At 43.9% G+C, this 18560-nt stretch overlaps 1 protein-coding gene across 4 annotated transcripts in view; it reads left to right on the top strand.

The window, feature by feature from the left end:
- Window positions 1–18560, top strand: part of LOC115168998 (tensin-2) — a 54273-nt gene that overhangs the window by 9298 nt on the left and 26415 nt on the right. For all 4 annotated transcript variants that reach the window (XM_029724591.1, XM_029724590.1, XM_029724592.1 and 1 more), the window contains exons 2-7: window positions 1342–1447; window positions 1753–1790; window positions 12879–12917; window positions 13189–13230; window positions 13346–13395; window positions 13918–14101. In XM_029724591.1, the coding sequence (XP_029580451.1) occupies window positions 1342–1447; window positions 1753–1790; window positions 12879–12917; window positions 13189–13230; window positions 13346–13395; window positions 13918–14101 (459 nt within the window). The remainder of the gene's footprint in view (window positions 1–1341; window positions 1448–1752; window positions 1791–12878; window positions 12918–13188; window positions 13231–13345; window positions 13396–13917; window positions 14102–18560) is intronic.

Genomic DNA, 18560 nt, shown 5'->3' with positions numbered 1-18560 from the left:
TGTTTAAGCCGCGAGGTTCAAAGCCTGGGGAAAAAAGTTGCGGCTTATAGTCCGGAAATTACGGTATGTCATACAGAAGGATCCATGCGACACATGTCTCACATGGGGGACATTTTCATTTGTTACACCTAATTGTCATCGTAAGGCCCCAACTTGCACATTGTTTCAACTGAGTGTTTACCAACTGTGGCCGGCTGCTTGTGCTTATGTCAGTATCCAGGTCCGTGTTCAGTATTGCACAATGCTGTGAAGTGTTCACAATGACTGAAATGTCTCTCTGACAAGTAAAGTAAGGATTCATGTCAGCTTTTTATCTCTGCAGCATTCAGTACACTGCACCTTTTTCTGAACGCATCCCAGGGTATGCAGGCGCTGCAGTCCGTCCGTCCGTCTGTTTCTCTGTCTGTCTGCCAGGTGGTCTGTCATGCAAAGTGATCGTGTCTTTAGCAAAGATGTTGTGAAACCATGCCCAGTATGTGTGAAACTGCTTACAATGTTTGACTCGCATACAACAGTAGGCTTGCGGTGAAGTTAATTAATGTCTCCATTTAAACTTTGTTCCCGGTCCACTCCATGGCTGCAGACAGACAGACGGGCAGAAAGTTTCAGAGAGACAGTTGTTTAGTGTCATGCCTGGTATGCTTGGGGTCAGTGGTGAGGTGGGGCCATGGGTGGGCAGGGAGGGGGGGGGGCTGCCAGCCCTGGGTGTCCACACAGTTACGTAGTGAACATGGTAAGCACAGTCTCCTGCCAGCTGTCCAAATAGTGCCCAGTCGTAGCGGGAGAGGAGAATGGAAAAGTGTGCAAACAGCCCCTTTACTGAAGAGGAAAAGCACACACTGCCGTAACAAAGGTTCATGATACGTTTCAGTTTGATTTCCGGACCAATGAAAACAGACAGGCTTTGAGGCAGTAGATAGATTGTACTGTACACACACGAACATTGACACACGGCCATGCATGGACACTTCTGAGGGCTTACATTAACTGGTGGATTTGCCCTCAGTATATCTGACTGGGTGTTTCTATGCCTTCATTTTTTCCCACAAACATTCTCCATCCTTTCTTTCCTTAGTTCACGACATAGGGAGACAGAGTGTGTAAGAGCAGAGCAACCATTGGTTTACATTGGCTTAGTTACCATGCCATGAAACGTGTAACTCCCATCCCCCTGCAGTCTCATGTTCAAAGCCAATTTCATGTTGTGAAACAAAGTGGGATCATGGGCGTGTTACTAGAAGATTACCTCCGTTATAGGACCAACCATCCACAACCTGCTAGTGTGTGTGCTACTCCCTAAGTACTGAGTTTCTGACTGTGTGTGTACCTGTGTGTTGACAGACGGGCAAGGAAGAGCCCCATGTCTTCAAGGAGAAGACCTTTAGGAAGAGGCGTCAGTGTGGGGTGTGTCATCAGAGTGTGGACAGCACAGGGTCCTTCTGTCGAGGTGAGTCTCTCCCTCTTTCTCCGACTCTCTCTCTCTCCTGCTTTCTCTCTCTCTCCCTCTCTCTCCACCCTCCTCCATGGAGGATCCTGTTCAGCTGGCACTCCTGTCAGCTCTAGCTAGCTGTCTCTCTCAGAGCCAACATCCTCCTGACTGTAAGCTGATTATTGTCTAGGGAGCTCGGCTCAGTTAGATCATGTTTTTAACAATGCTACATCAAATACACAAAATTAACCTGGATGATGGAAGCTGACTAATTGCTCCATTCTCTGTCTCCCTTTGTTCCATTCTCATCCTTCTCTCTCCAGTGTGTAAAACAGCCACTCACAAGAAATGCGAGGCAAAGGTAAGACTCCAAACTGATTCACTCCTGCGTAACTTGCCCAACTCTGGGATTGTCCTCCCTGTCTCTACCCTATGAGCTAGATGCCACCTCTGAGTTGAGCTGCAGCGGGTTAAGGAAGGCTACAGTTTCTTTCCACTGATGTGAAGGCTTCACTGTTCCATTCCCAGAACGGGGACCGGCCGCACCCAAGCCCCACGCTGCTCCATGTGAAAGGGTCATTGATGGAGGAGTGAATGCCAACTTTGGCCTGAGGCAGGGAGAGACTTGGCAGACTGCGGCGGCGGGCGCCATGCATTATGGAAGAAAGCATGTGGCAGAGACTGCCTTCCAATCTTCGTAGCATCTTTTCCATCTGACGAGAGAGCATTAGAGGATAAGTGGGGGTGGGTTTGGAAAGTAGCAAATCAATAAAAGTCCATAGCCGGTTGTTTTTTCAATATCATTTTCATATTTGTTGGTTTCTATCTAGGAATGGGCACAAACTCGTCTGCAGTAGACCTGGAATAGTATGTAGGCCATTCTTGTCCTGTGGATTGTAAAGGTCTGGCTGTGTTTCCTCAAATTAATGCTTTTTGTCAGAGGGATATTATTTCCACATTGCTGTGTTGTTTGTGGCCTGGATGTGTTTGGGTTTGGAGATGATAGCTGCATAGCTGAGGCTGTCCTGTTGACTGGGGGTGGTCGGTGCCCAGGCAGCGATAGCCATCGGTCCTGCCCAGGAAGGGAGAGGCCAGGCCAGCCTCCGGGGGCATGGCCATCTCAACTGTTATCTGGCCTTAAGAGCCAGCGCTGAGGGCTAAAGGGGCTCGCCCATGAAAGCTTGGGATTCAGGAAGCTCTGATCGAAGGAAGCTGCCTGGGGTTTTATTGAAACCACATACAGAAGAGCAAACACAAACCCCAAATACACATGGTACAACATCCGTCTGGCCCTGAGGGTTTTATAAGTTATTGTCCACGAAAATCTGTCTAATTTCAATAAAAAGACCAGCCTCTGTGTTATGCTAGTGTAATAACCTTAGCTTTATCACAGTCATTGAGAATGAAAGAGAGAGCGAGAGATCGACAGATGGTCAGGTCAGTGTCAGGCCAGGGCCCGTATCCACAAAGCGGGTCCCGACCTGTCCATATACAGATTACAATCTTAAATTAAGCCAGTTTGATACAGCAGGGAAACAATCCTACAGCAAGAGGAAATGTGAAATATTATGGGTATTATAATTAATGGAAATAGTTTGAGGGGTTGCTACATTTTTCCTAGGGCAAGTCAAGTCTGAAATTTTAAAGTGGAAATTACACACTTTAGAAGCATTTTTAAACCTTGAATACACTACAAGTTTGAAATTCTCAGCAACAAATGAGTGATCAAATTAAGGTCCTACATCTGTACTCTTCTTCATTATGATCTAAAAGGTAAAACTGATCCTAGATCAGCACTCCTACTCTGAGAGGCTTTGTGGATACGGGCCCAGATCTGTATTATCACTTGTCTGACCGCTTGCATGATGACACGTTTCTCACACGACTGGCCTATCTGAGTGATGTTTTTTCTCGCCTGAATCTAGGATTACAGGGACTCTGCGCAACTATATTCAATGTGCGGGACAAAATTGAGGCTATGATTAAGAAGTTGGAGCTCTTCTCTGTCTGCATTAACAAGGACAACATACAGGTCTTTCCATCATTGTATGATTTTTTTGTGTGCAAATGAAGCTTACAGACAATGTCAAATGTGATATAGCGAAGCACCTGAGTGAGTTGGGTGCACAATTACGCAGGTACTTTCCCGAAACGGATGACACAAACAACTGGATTTGTTATCCCTTTCATGCCCTGCCTCCAGTCCACATCTGAACAAGAGAGCCTTATCGAAATTGCAACAAGCGGTTCTGTGAAAATTTGCACTCAGAGTATCCTGCCTTGGCAAATCGCGCTGTTAAGACACTGATGCCCTTTGCAACCACGTACCTAACAGAGTGGATTCTCGGCCCTCACTAGCATGAAAACTAAATACAGGCACAGACTGTGTGTGGGTAATGATTTAAGACTGAGACTCTTTCCAATATAACCCAACATTGCAGAGTTATGAGCATCCTTTCAAGCACACCCTTCTCATTAACCTGTTGTGAGTTATTCACAATTTTCGATGAACAGTAAGGTTTTATATGTAAGATGGTTAAATAAAGAGCAAAATGATTTATTATTTTATATTATTATTTGTGCCCTGGTCCTATAAAAGCTCTTTGTCAATTCCCACGAGCCGGGTTGTGACAAAAACTCACTCATTCTTATGTTTAATTAATGTATCGTATAGTGTGTGTGTGTGGCAGGGTTACAATGATGGCAAATGTTGAATGTTTGAAGGGGTACGGGACTATAAAAAGTTTGGGAACCATTGACATAGACTGACCAGGTGAATCCAGGTGAAACTATGATCCCTTATTGATGTCACTTGTTAAATTCACTTCAATCAGTGTAGATGAAGTTGAGGAGAGGTTAAAGAAGGATTTTTAAGCCATGAGACATGGATTGTGTATGTGTGCCATTCAGAGGGTAACTGGGCAAGACAAAAGATGGAAGTGCCTTTGAACAGGTTATGGTAGTAGGTGCCAGGTGCACCGGTTTGTGTCAAGAACTGCAACGCTGCTGGGTTTTTCTCGCTCAACAGTTTCCCGTGTGTATCAAGAATGGTCCACCACCCAATGGACATCCAGCCAACTTGACACAACTGTTTGAAGCATTGGAGTCAAAATGGGCCACCATCCTTGTGGAACGCTTTCGACACCTTGTAGAGTCCATGCCCCGACGAATTGAGGCTTTTCTGAGGGCAAAGGGGGGTGGTGCAACTCAATATTAGGAAGGTGTACCTAATGTTTGGTATACTCAGTGTGTATCTTATCACCATAGGAACACGTTTAAGGTTAACAAATAATGTGACAAATATTAGAGTGAGGAAATCTTACCTGCTTCGATGACATCTGCTTTGTCAGTCCAAGAGATTTTTAACTTTGGCAGAAGATTTGCAGCAGCAATAAGTTAGGGATCTTCCTTCATTCCTCCAAAGCGCTTTCAGAGACCCTCTCATGAGTGATAGGGACATCTTGCACGATGCTTCCAGCCTCTTAAGTTTTGATTGTAGCGATAAGATCACCGGCAGCAGCCACCCCACAAGTGTGTTGGTCTCTGACTATAGGATGTTCAAAGCCGCCACTTGCCGTCACCACAGGTCTCATCACGGTCAAGAAGGCTATTTCTGTAGGGCTCAGCCTGTAAGACATAAGCACATTTTAACACCTGTTAGAATAGTCATAGTTCATGGACAATAACTGTTATAGAAATAAATTACATACATTTATTTATATGTTATCATGGCAGATATCTTCGCTTGTTTGATGGTTCCTTGGTCCGCTTGTTTTTGCGTGCTGAGGTGAGGTTATTGTAGACCGTCATCTTTGATGGAGGTTCCCTCTGAACAAAAAGATTCCATCAATGTATGCAAAATGAATGTCACATGACCTCATGAAACACACAGAGATTGGTTTTATACAAATGAATGTAAACAAACCCATCTGCTGTTCTCGCTCACTTCACATACACACTCAATAACATTTATAATGATGTGTAGACAAAACATCACTTGTGAGAGACACTGATGTTGAAAGAATACATCAATCATGAAAGTTAATGTAATACATTATAGGCCTACTTAAACACTCATTAAGGTGTCATGAATGGCTTCATAAAGGTGTTTTGAATGCTTATGTAAAGTTTGTCCCAGTTATAGTAAAGATTTAATTATGTGATATTTGGCTATTCTATGCTTTCATCATCTGAGTAAACAGCATGTTCGTTACAAAGGTGCAACTTGTGCTGGGTACAATAAAAGGCCGCTTTTAAATGTGCTGTTTTGTCATACAACACAATGCCACAGATGTCTTAAGTTTTGAGGGAACGTGCAATTGGCATGCTGACTGCATGAATGTCCACCAGAGCTGTTGCCAGAGAATTGAATGTTCATTTTTCTACCATAAGCCGCCTCCAACGTCGTTTTAGACAATTTGGCAACCGGCCTCACAACCTCAGTCCAATTTGGCAACCGGCCTCACAACCGCAGACCACGTGTAACCATGCCAGCCCAGTACCTCCACATCCGACTTCTTCACCTGCGGGATCGTCTGAGACCAGCCACCCGGACTGGACAGCTGATGAAATTGTGGATTTGCACAACCAAAGAATTTCTGCACAAACTGTCAGAAAAAGTTTCAGTGTAGTGTGTGCTCGTTGCCCTCACCAGGGTCTTGACTTGACTGCAGTTCTCCATCGTAGCCAACTTCAGGTGGCAAATGCTCATCTTTGATGGCCACTGGCACGCTGGAGAAGTGTGCTCTCCACAGATGAATCCCGGTTTCAACTGTACCAGGCAGATGGCAGACAGCGTGTATGGCGTCGTGTGGGTGAGCGGTTTGCCGATGTCAACGTTGTGAACAGAGCGCCCCATGGCGGCGGTGGGGTTATGGTATGGGCAGGCATAAGCTACGGACAACGAACACAATTGCATTTTATCGATGGCAATTTGAATGTACAGAGATACCGTGACGAGATCCCGAGGCCCATTGTCGTGCCATTTATCCACCGCCATCACCTCATGTTTTAGCATGATAATGCATGGCCCCGTGTCTCAAGCATCTGTACACAATTCCTGGAATGTCCCAGTTCTTCCATGGCCTGCATACGCAGCAGACATGTCACCCATTGAGCATGTTTGGGATGTTCTGGATTGACGTGTACGACAGTGTGCTCCAGTTCCCGCCAATATCCAGCAACTGTACCCCCACAAATTGACTTGGTACTGGTACCCCCTGTATATAGTCTCGTTGTTGTTATTTTGTGTTACTTTTTATTTTTTACATGAGTTTATTTGGTGAATATTTTCTTAACTCTTTCTTGAACTGCACTGTTGGTTAAGGGCTTGTAAGTAAGCATTTCACAGAAAGGTCTACACTTGTATTCGGCACGTGACAAATAACGTTTGATTTGATTGGCCTGTTTTGGTGTGATGCGTGACATTTGATTTGATTGGTCACTGACTAAACAACATGAGCAGTTTTATTGCTCCGCAAACTTTCCGTGCCATTATAATCTACTATTATGATTAGCCTACACAGTTGTGCTCTGTAACAGATGGTTTTAAAAAGGTAGCAGAGTACAATACTTCAAAACATACTTACAGTGTAAGTAAAAGTACAGTTATTGACTTTGAAAAATTAACTACTCGGAAAAGCAACTCAATTACAGTAACAAGAGTATTTGTAATTTGTTACTTCCACCTTTGAACAAGACCTTTGGCTGATCTTCACGTTAACCCTAAATGTCTGAGTAGGGTATGTAAAAACTCAGTTCCTCATTTAAGAGTTTAAGTCACGTAGGTTTCTACCATGGATCTGGAGACATCCTAATTCACTAGCCATCTGTGAACCATCGTGCTCTCATTATGACTGAATTTACAACCTTTTACAGACAAGTGTTGCCATGAGCCTGGTGACAAACTGTCCCGTAAGTTACTTCACTGTCCTGTCAATGCTCCCTTGGGAAAACCCCCTGGTCTCTTCTTCCCAGAATAAAGCATTTCCTGGAAAGGAGGGGGACCAGAAAAAAGAATTGTCTGTGTGCTTCTCCCTATGGCTTCTACTCTTGTACTTGTCTTGTGGAGTTGCGGTCAGTCATCCAACCACGAAGTCAACAACCAACAGCTGGCTCATCTCTTGTCTTTCATGAGCGATCCCACATCAAAAATACATCAATATGCCAAAACAGTGTTTTATTTCTGCTTGTTCTCTGTAGAGAGAACAGTTCCTCCTTATCTGTGAGCTGGAGTGGAACATGTGGTCCACAGGGAGCGAAGGGGGACCGGGGGTAGGGGAGGGGGTCCAGGATTAAGGGTCAGGGAATGTTGCCCATGATGAGCTACCCAATAAGGCAGGAAGAGACATTTCCGCTATTTCGGGAGGAATAGTAACCCCCCCCCAGCTGGATATTGGTTGTAATTTACGGGAAATCAGTTGAAGGTGTGTGTGTGTGTGGGGGGGGGGGGGGGGGGGGGGGGGTGTACAGTACTGTAGACAGGAAGTGGTGGAGGGACAGCAGACAACTGTAAGAGGAAGGCCTGTAGATCCGGTTAACCTCTACTGTTTTTCTAACCCTGTCAACAACACAGAGCTGACCCAGCATCCTCTCTGCTCATCTTCTATTTCCTGTCAGACCCAAGCTCAGAATAACGGAAAAATCTTCCTGGTAATCATTACTAGGGATGTGTCACTGGTAAATAATCTTATTCAAATCCAGTTGTTATATATTTATCTCTTAGTTAGTTTATATAGAAATAGAATGAATGTGTCTCATCATCATCGTTAGGGACTCTGAGTCACCACCCCATCACAGAGTCATGTTAATTGCCGGGGTAGATAGCGTGGCTTGTTGTGAATGTGGGGCAGACGAGTGAGTGAGTCAGTGTGATGCTGATCAGCGTTAAAACCGTAAGCGTGACAGTTGGCTTAGCAGGTCTGGGACTCTGCCAGACGACCTTTGGTCTAGGGGAAATAAGCCAGGCTAATTGGCCACTGTTTTGCTCTGTTCTGACTGCACAACGCTGAAGGCTGCATAGTCTCCCTATCATCCCAAGAATGTCTTTCCACTTTCTCCACTACAGGGCAGACCATGGTAATGTGTCTGGTGCCGTATTCAATAGTCATTACATCCAGGTTATTGCCATTTGTAGATACATACATGCATTGAACTGACTATACATTGTATAATGTGACTGTATAGTGAGTCATGACAGTCAGTGTGTTGCTGTGTACATGGGGCAATAACTCCTTGCCACAAAACATTTCTCTTGGAACGAGAGGAAGAGAAAGAGGCATCGCCATCTGAGGAATGTATCTGTTCAGATTTCAGCAATATTAGTGGGACAACAAACGAGATTAGCTCTAGCTAGAATGGTCAGGACGAACCCATTTTAAACAACAGAGGGAACAGGGACAGAGGAAACCATTTAGACACGATATAAAAATGTTGGTTGGTTCACAGGGGATTTTTCCAGTGTTGATCTCTCACAATCTCGCTTTGCTGATTTTTTTCGATTCTGTTTATTTACCACTGTTTATTTTTGTCCAGCATTGCTCTTTGAATACTTCTTGCACTTGGAGGGGGGGGGGGGGGTGAGTAGGAGAGGAGGGGAGTTGTTGTGGTCACTGTGTTGACTCTGGCTCTATGACTGGGAGTCCCACACAGTAATTACAGATACCAAAGGGACATATTTGACCTCTGACCTATCTGTTCTGTTCTGTTCTGTATCCACCCTCAGCTGTTTGGTGAGAGAGATGGAGAGAAAGAGAGATGAGAAAAGAGGGGGGAAATGAAGGAAAAAGTAAAGAGAGGGAGAACTTAGAGGAAGTAAGAGAAGCGATGAAGAGAGAACGGGAAAGGGGAGGAAAGAGGGAAAGAGAGAGGAAGAAAGAGAGAGAGAGGGAGACAAATATAATGGACAGAGTTTAAGCCAGATGGATAAAGAGATCATTCCCTACAGCAGTTTATCCCAGTCCTGGCATTCGAGACCCCCAACGTTAGCTAGTTTTCTCGCATGATTCACTTTCAGGGACTCTCAGAGACAGCACACCTTGCAATGATTTAGGGGCGTTAGCTCTGCTTCAGACTCCTCATGCCAGCGTAGTAAAAATTATTGAATGGGGGTTGGGGTGTTTGAATAATGAAACCTAGCGCAGAGATATACAGTCAGGTACCTCCACTGGGACTTTAACCTTTGACCTTAGTCACACCTCACTATCTTCTATATCAGGAGGGTCTATGAGAATGGACAACTGCCTGAGGGACACTAACCAACCCCATGCCTGTTGGGCACTATGACATCACCAGCCCTCTGAAAAGACAGTAAGACAAAGGACAAATACACTCAGTGTGCTCTTTCCATGACCTAGACTAGACAGGTGAATCCAGGTGAAAGCTATGATACCTTATTGATGTCACTTGTTAAATCCACTTCAATCAGTGTAGATGAAGGGGAGGAGAGATTTTTATGCTTTGAGACAATTGAGACATGGATTGTGTATGTGTGCCATTCAGAGGGCAAGACAAAAAAATGTAAGTCTCTTTGAACGGGGTATGGTAGTAGGTGACAGTGAGCGTGACAGGAACTGCAACACTGCTGTTTTTCACACCCAACAGCCAACCAACTTGACACAACTGTGGGAAACATTGGAGTCAACATGGGCTTTCGACACCATGTCCCGATTAATTGAGGCTGTTCTGAGGTGTTCCTAATGTTTGTACACTCAGTGTATTAATCATATTTACGAATGTGCATACCATGTCAGTGAAGTCATAGAAATACCATTTCTGTGTGTGATTCTCTCCCATGCTAATTGAAAGCTGAGAAGAACCAGATGGTTGGGGCTGGTGATTAGACAAGCAGAAATTCCTGCCATGTGGGTTTCAATCACCACTCTATTAGACCGCAGTCTGTTTTGATATGTCATGAGGTTTTGTGGTGACCCTGGAACAGAGTTATGGTGGATACAAAGTGTACAAATCCAGTGAAGTTTCTATGGTTACACATACAGCCTTAGCATGCTCATTGTCAGTTTTCAAAAACTGTTTTCGAACTCTGTTTAGTGATAGGCTTGATGGAATAAAAGAGACTCTTGAGAGACTCAAATCTTGGACAAAACATGAATCGGACTTGACAGAGAAAGGCTGAATGAATTATCATTGGGGTGGGGCAGAATCAAAGTTGATGAAGTCCAATTGGCTCCAGTTCTGCTCACTAATGATATTGTTTACATGATGTTCGTATCCCCATTACTCCTCCCTGTCTCCTCCCCTGTTCTCCAGTCTATTTACCCTGTAATCCACTTACAGAAACACATTTTGGTGTCAGTGGACATGAAGCAGACCCCTTTGTTCTCTCATGCACCCTAGGATCTCCCCTATACCCACACACTCACTTACTCATACGTATAACATACCAGTAATGCTACCTCATTATCAGTTATCTCTCCCATAGCTAGTCTTGCATAGCACTGAAGAGATGCATTCACAGAGAGTGCATTAGCCATGGTCCCTGGCTTTAATGGATCAAGGACATTGGTTGGACCAGTGGCCCATCTAGAAGAGGCAGAGAGGGGTTAGCACCATGAGCCTTACCAGCTGGGCCTGTTTGGAGAGTGATATAGTGGGAGAGGTACATGGAGGGAGAGCGGGAGGGAGGGAGAGGGGAGGGGGAGAGCACTTGCAGGAAGCGCGAGCGTAAGTGTTGGCCCAGGAGATGGAATCTGGTGTGTTTGTTCTGGTGTAATGCGCCCCTGCTGCAGGCCCCATCGCTCGCTCTGAGAGGGGAGGGCAGCAGGCCGGGAGAGAGAGAGAGGGTGAATGCTGCTGGAGAGAGGGAAAGTTTGACAGGGAGTGAGAGGGGAAAAGAGAGGCGGGAGAGAGAACGCTGGATAGAGGGATTATTGGAGAAAGAAAACGTTAGCGAGAGTCAGTTTGGAAGAGAACGAGGGAAAGAGAGGATGTGGCCGGAGAGAATTGGTTAGAGGCAGAGGAGAGGGACAGTTGGACAGAAAGACAGTGGACAGTGTGCTGTCTGGTTCACCTTCTGGCCATCAATCAATCAATCAATCAATCAATCAAATGTATTTATAAAGCCCTTTTTACATCAGCAGATGTCACAACGTGCTATACAGAAACCCAGCCTAAAACCCCAAACAGCAAGCAATGCAATGCCATGTTGTTCTTGTGTTAGCAGCAGTACCCTAATACATCCTTTTAACATGGTTCTTGTTCTTGTTTTCATAGTTATGTGGTCTCAGTTTCACAAGCCCAACTGGCAGTCAGGACACAAGATAAGATCTGCTATGATTCTTAAAGAACAGAAGTATTATCCGTCATGGGGACAAAGTGTTCCACTGCTTGACAGAATAAAGCAGTGGTGGTTCCATGAACTTTATTGTAATCAATCAGAAACAAGCTCTGCGATGTTGTCATGTGTCTCATTACAGCACATTGTCTGTTGACACCACCCTGCTTAGCCTATAGCTAAGGAGAGGTTTGAGGCCCACACATTTTCTTCGAAATGCACACAAGCACACTAGCTATATCTGGCTCACACACACTCAAACACAAACATACTCCCACCCAAGGGGTCTGTAACTTCCCTCTGTACACAATGAGATATACAAGCCTTTGCCCTTTCCTGTGGCCAAACAAACAGGCGTAACAGGGTTGGGGAGTGGAAATGCTAGGACATACTCTGGCCCGCAGTGTGCTTGGCCATTACGTAAGCATGACTGTGGTCCTCAAGCCTACCTCAAATATACCACTGCTGCTACAGTGCTTCCTTCCACTTGCTCCGGAACATAGGTCTGGGTTCACGATCTGCAGACCATTGCACATGGGAAATTACATTGTGTGGGTGTGCATGCGTGCCTGAGTGCGTACGAGACAGCAAAGGCTGTAGTGTTGTCAAAGCAAATGTTTCTAATAAATGCTTTTAACCAGGCTATTAGTTGTACTTTGTAGTGCTTTGTGTTTACATGAATCAGTGTGAACATGACCAACATGACTATGTGCACATGCTCCCTGGCTACCAACTGTGCCATTGTGTGAGTGACACCAAAATGGAGTGGGTTAGCAAGCTAAATTATGCAACCTCTGGTTTTTCTCAGACCGTCCCACCAAGCACCCCCAGAGAATGTTGGGACTTGCATACCATACTTCACTTGTCCTGGTATTTCTACTGTAATCATGTCTACATGGGATGACAGGGCTCTCGTATCTGGCTTAGATGTGTTTTTCTCTCTTTCTTTATCTCTCCGTCTGTCTGAGGGAGCATTTCCTCTGGCCCATCTTCCCCGGCCTCGCCAGCCTCACCACTCCCTTCCCTCTTTCCTGGAGAAAAATACAAGGAAAAAAAACGGACAGCGGAAAACGAGACTAAGCGGACAGCCTCAAAACGTGTAATGTGTATGTTTGATCATGTTTCTCGTTGGAAAAATGGTCTGTTGTTCTGTTTCAGGTGACCACAGCATGCATCCCAGCTCCCCCATCTGATCTGGTAAGTAGACCCCTCTGTCTCTCACTCTTTAAATAGTCCTTCATTCCTTCACTTTATGACAAAACAACAAGCTGTAACCATCCATAAATCTGCAGTGCTGTTGGAAAATGGCGGATGCCCCTCTTTTCCTTGGCTAGTAGAGTGGGCTTGGTTTGTTCTTGGATGAGAGCGTTGTCTAGAAGTCAGGTTGCTACAATAAGTAGTATAGGTGGGCCTTCAGGAAGGAAGCCTGTTTGTTGAATCACCATATATCTCCCCTTGTTGTCTACAGCAGCGCAGAGGGACAGCTCCATCCCGACACGTCCAACACCTGGTGAGAAGACTTTTCCAGACACACTTTTCTCACTTCCCCTCCACAAATGAATGTTCATGCTGTTCTTCTCATGAGTGTGAGAAATGGTTCTAATTTAATTTCTCTCTGTCTTCAGGGTTCCACAAAGTCTCTGACTTACACCAAACAGAGGACCACCCTCCCCAGGTAACACAGCTCCCTATGATAACCTAATTAAATTCATTATTTAACATGTCTCTCTCTCTGGAGAAGGAGGAAGAGGAGGATGATGAAAAGGAGGAGGTACTGGATGATTAAGAGGAGGATTTCACACTGACTCCTATCTCCTCCTCTTCATTCTCTTCTTCTCTTTCCCAGTCTCTTCCTTTTTGTCACTCCTCCTTCATTCCCTCTTTTTATTCCTGTCATTCTACACCTCCTCTCATTATCCAACTACACTTCCTCCTGTTTTTCTCTCGACCCCATTTTCAAATCAGGCAACGCCACATGGGGTCGCGACCCCAAGTTTGGGAAATGCTGAGTTAATGTAAGGGAGGCTGCAAATGAAAGGTTTCAGTGTTTCTGTGTTTTAGAGCTTTTAGAGCTTTCAGTGTTTTAGAGCTCAATGGAGTGTTTTAGAGCTCAATGGAGTGTTTTAGAGCTCAATGGAGTAACACAACATCAATCTGTAGACCACTGCATAACCCCTTGCGATTTTCCTCTGGTCAGGAGTTTCAGTGTGGACCGTGTGATGGAAAGAGTCATGGAGGGCCACTATGACTTTGACCTGACCTACATCACCGAGAGGATCATCTCCGTGTTCTTCCCCCCTCTGCTGGACGAGCAGCGCTACCGTCTCAACCTCAAGGAGGTGACCGCCATGCTCAGGTCCAAGCACCAGGACAAGTTCCTGGTGAGTACATTATATCCTGCCGCTGTCGACATGGGCTGGGTTCAAATATCTACACTACTATCATACCACTCCAAATGAAGGATTGTGTTGGGCATGTATTATAAGTGGTAGGCTGGTATGGATTTTGGAACGTAGCCATACACTCAGTAATGCTTTCATATGTGTTTTCATAGTCACCCAGAAAAGCAACCAAGAAAAAGGTTACAAAATAGCCCACATTAACATATTTAGCCTGAGAAACAAGGTTCATGAAATCGATAACTTACTAACATCAGAAAACATTCATATACTGGCTATCTCAGAAAGTCATTTAGATAATTCCTTTGATGATACAGTGGTAGAAATACATGTTTGTAACATTTATAAAAGAGACAGGAATGCCAATGGGGGAGGTGTTGCTTTATGTATTCAAAATCATATTCCTGTAAAGAAGTGGTCACAAACCTTTTCTGAGCCGAGATCACTTTCTGAATCAAAATGGCGGCAGAATTATTTTTTTTAACATGACTTAAAAGTCGTAAGCCTATGCAACACTAACCTATTAAAAACAGTGCTGTAGCAATGAGGTTTGTGCAGTAGGCTCAATACATTATCACTGCATATTGGTTATTCTTGAATTGCCCTGCCATTGTTGTTCTTCTTGGACCATTTAAAAATTATATATTATCAGAATGTTAATACAGTGCATTCGGAAAGTATTCAGACCCCTTGACTTTTTCCACATTTTGTTACTTTACAGCCTTATTCTAAAATTGATTAAAATCATTTTTTTTCACTCATAAATACCCAATACCCCATAATGGCAAAGCAAAAACAGGTTTTTAGACATTTTTGCAAATGTACAGTTGAAGTCGGAAGTTTACATACACTTCGGTTGGAGTCATTAAAACTCGTTTTTCAACCACTCCACAAATTTCTTGTTAACAAACTATAGTTCTGGCAAGTCGGTTAGGACATCTACTTTGTGCATGACACAATTAATTTTTCCAACAATTGTTTACAGACAGATTATTTTTTCACTGTATCACAATTCCAGTGGGTCAGAAGTTTACATACACTAAGTTGACTGTGCCTTTAAACAGCTTGGAAAATTCCTGAAAATGATGCCATGGCTTTAGAAGCTTCTGATAGGCTAATTGACATCATTTGAGTCAATTGGAGGTGTACCTGTGGATGTAGTTCAAGGTCTACCTTCAAACTCAGCGTCTCTTTACTTGACATCATGGGAAAATCTAAAGAAATCTGCAAAGACCTCAGAAAAAATTGTAGACCTCCATAAGTCTGGTTCATCCTTGGGAGCAATTTCCAAACGCCTGAAGGTACCACATTCATCTGTACAAACAATAGTACGCAAGTATAAACACCAAGGGTCCACGCAGCCGTCATACCGCTCAGGAAGGAGACGCGTTCTGTCTCCTAGAGATTAACGTACTTTGGTGCGAAAAGTGCAAATCATTCCCAGAACAACAGCAAAGGACCTTGTGAAGATGCTGGAGGAAACAGGTACAAAAGTATCTATATCCACAGTAAAACGAGTCCTATATTGACATAACCTGAAGAAGGAAGAAGCCACTGCTCCAAAACCGCCATAAAAAAGCCAGACTACGGTTTGCAACTGCACATGGGGACAAAGATTGTACTTTTTGGAGAAATGTCCTCTGGTCTGATGAAACATAAATAGAACTGTTTGGCCATAACAATTTTCCATTGTTATCTTTGGAGGAAAAAGGGGGAGGCTTGCAAGCCGAAGAACACCATCCCAACCGTGATGCACGGGGGTGGCAGCATCATGCTGTGTGGGTTCTTTGCTGCAGGAGGGACTGGTACACTTCACAAAATAGATGGCATCATGAAGCAGGAAAATTATGTGGATATATTAACGCAACATCTCAAGACATCCGTCAGGAAGTTAATGCTTGGTCGCAAATGGGTCTTCCAAATGGACAATGACCCCAAGCATACTTCCAAAGTTCTGTACAAATGGCTTAAGGACAACAAAGTCAAGGTATTGGAGTGGCCATCACAAGCCCTGACCTCAATCCTATAGAAAATTTGTTGGCAGAACTGAAAAAGTGTGTGCGAGCAAGAGGGCCCACAAACCTGACTCAGTTACACCAGCTCTGTCAGGAGGAATGGGCCAAAATTCACCCAACTTATTGTGGGAAGCTTGTGGAAGGCTACCTGAAATGTTCGACCCAAGTTAAACAATTTAAAGGCAATGCTACCAAATACTAATTGAGTGTATGTAAACTTCTGACCCACTGGGAATGTGATGAAAGAAATAAAAGCTGAAAGAAATAATTCTCTCTACCATTATTCAGACATTTCACATTCTTAAAATAAAGTGGTGATCCTAACTGACCTTAGACAGGGAATTCTTACTAAGGTTAAATGTCAGGAATTGTGAAAAACTGAGTTTAAACGTATTTGGTTAAGGTGTATGTAAACTTCCGACTTCAACTGTTTATATAACAGAAACTTAAATAAATATTTACATAAGTATTCAGACCCTATACTCAGTACTTTATTGAAGCACCTTTGGCTGCGATTACAGACTTGAGTCTTCTTGGGTATGACGCTACAAGCTTGGCAAACCTGTATTTGGAGAGTTTCTCCCATTCTTCTCTGCAGATCCTCTCAAGCTCTGTCAGGTTGAATGGGGAGCGTCGCTGTACAGCTATTTTCAGGTCTCTCCAGAGATGTTCGATCGGGTTCAAGTCCGGGCTCTGGCAGGGTCACTCAAGGACATTCTGAGACTTGTCCCGAAGCCACCTCTGCGTTGTCTTGGCTGTGTGCTTTGGGTCGTTGTCCTGTTGGAAGGTGAACCGTCACCCCAGTCTGAGGTCCTGAGCACTCTGGAGCAGGTTTTCATCAAGGCTCTCTGTACTTTGCTCCATTCATCTTTCCCTTTATCCTGATTAGTCTCCCATTCCCTGCCGCTGAAAAACATCCCCATAGCATGATGCTACCACCACCATGCTTTATCGTAGGGATAGTGCCAGGTTTCCTCCAGACGTGACGCTTGGCATTCAGGACAAAGGGTACAATCTTGGTTTCATCAGACCAGAAAATCTTATTTCTCATGGTCAGAGAGTCCTTCAGGTGCCTTTTGGCAAATGGGCTGTCATGTGCATTTTACTGAGGAGTGGCCCTTCTCCCCCGATTGCTCAGTTTGGCCGGGCGGCCAGCTCTAGGAAGAGTCTTGGTGGTTCCAAACTTCTTCCATTTAAGAATGATGGAGGCCACTGTGTTCTTGGGGACCTGCAATGCTGCAGAAATGTTTTGGTACCCTTCCCTAGATCTGTGCCTCGACACAATCCTGTCTCTGAGCTTTACGGACAATTCCTTCAACCTCATGGCTTGGTTTTTGCTCTGACATGCACTGTTTAACTGTGGGACCTCATATATACACAGATGTGTGCCTTTCCAAATCATGTCCAATCAATTGAATTTACCACAGGTGGACTCCAATAAAGTTGTAGAAACATCTCAAGGATGATCAATGGAAACAGGATGCACATGAGCTCAGTTTTGAGTCTCATAGCAAAGGGTCTGAATGCTTATGTAAATAAGGTATTTCTGTTTGTTTTTTAAAATACATTTGCTAAAATGTCTAAAAACCTGTTTTCACTTTGTCATTATGGGGTATTATATCTAGATTGATGAGTGCACTGAATACTTCCCGAATGCACTGTATTTCAGACCAGTTTATTGTAAATTACCCATTCTGACACTGACTGTAACTCCTTGCTAAGAGTTTCAGTGAGCTCACTAGGTGTAGGTGCTGATGTGTAGAGTGTGCAATCGTCAACATACATATAGTCATTTTAGCTGGTGGCTTATCATTACTGATGGATGACAATTGTTTTTCCACCTCTTCCACACAAACTTGACCATATTCAAAACAGCAATTCTTCTCTTTCAATATTGTATATTCAATACACACAGAGATGGACAGTATTTCTGTTACTTTTTCGTGTTTGTCATTTGTATTTCACTGGCCTACACTACAGTCCAATGTATTTTCAAAATACCAAATACTTTTCAACAGACCCGATACAAAATTATTTAGGGCGAAAATAAATTGAAACAACTTTCCTTTTTACATTTACATTGCATTTTAGTAATTTAGCACGGGGCTCTAACAGTTTTCACAGATTGTTGACAAACATTCACCTGTTAAGAAACTATTTGGAAGAATAATTGTGCAAAAACTCAAAGTGCTGCATCTGGATTCACCTCCTTATACACATCAGACCAACATCTTCGACAAACGTCCTGAGAAAACATTTTGTATGATCTCTTATGAATAACTTTAGGCCCTGCCTTTGGTACTTTGGCTTTCCTTGTTATTGCCACAATCTTATGATCACTACAGCCAATGCGAACTGATATTGCTTTGGAGCAAAGTACTGCAGCATTAGTGAAGATATGATCAATACAAGAGGATGTCACAGAT

The sequence above is a fragment of the Salmo trutta genome, chromosome 30 (genome assembly GCF_901001165.1).
Source record: "Salmo trutta chromosome 30, fSalTru1.1, whole genome shotgun sequence".
Classification (NCBI taxonomy): domain Eukaryota; kingdom Metazoa; phylum Chordata; class Actinopteri; order Salmoniformes; family Salmonidae; genus Salmo; species Salmo trutta.
This window is presented reverse-complemented; position numbering and strand designations above follow the sequence as displayed.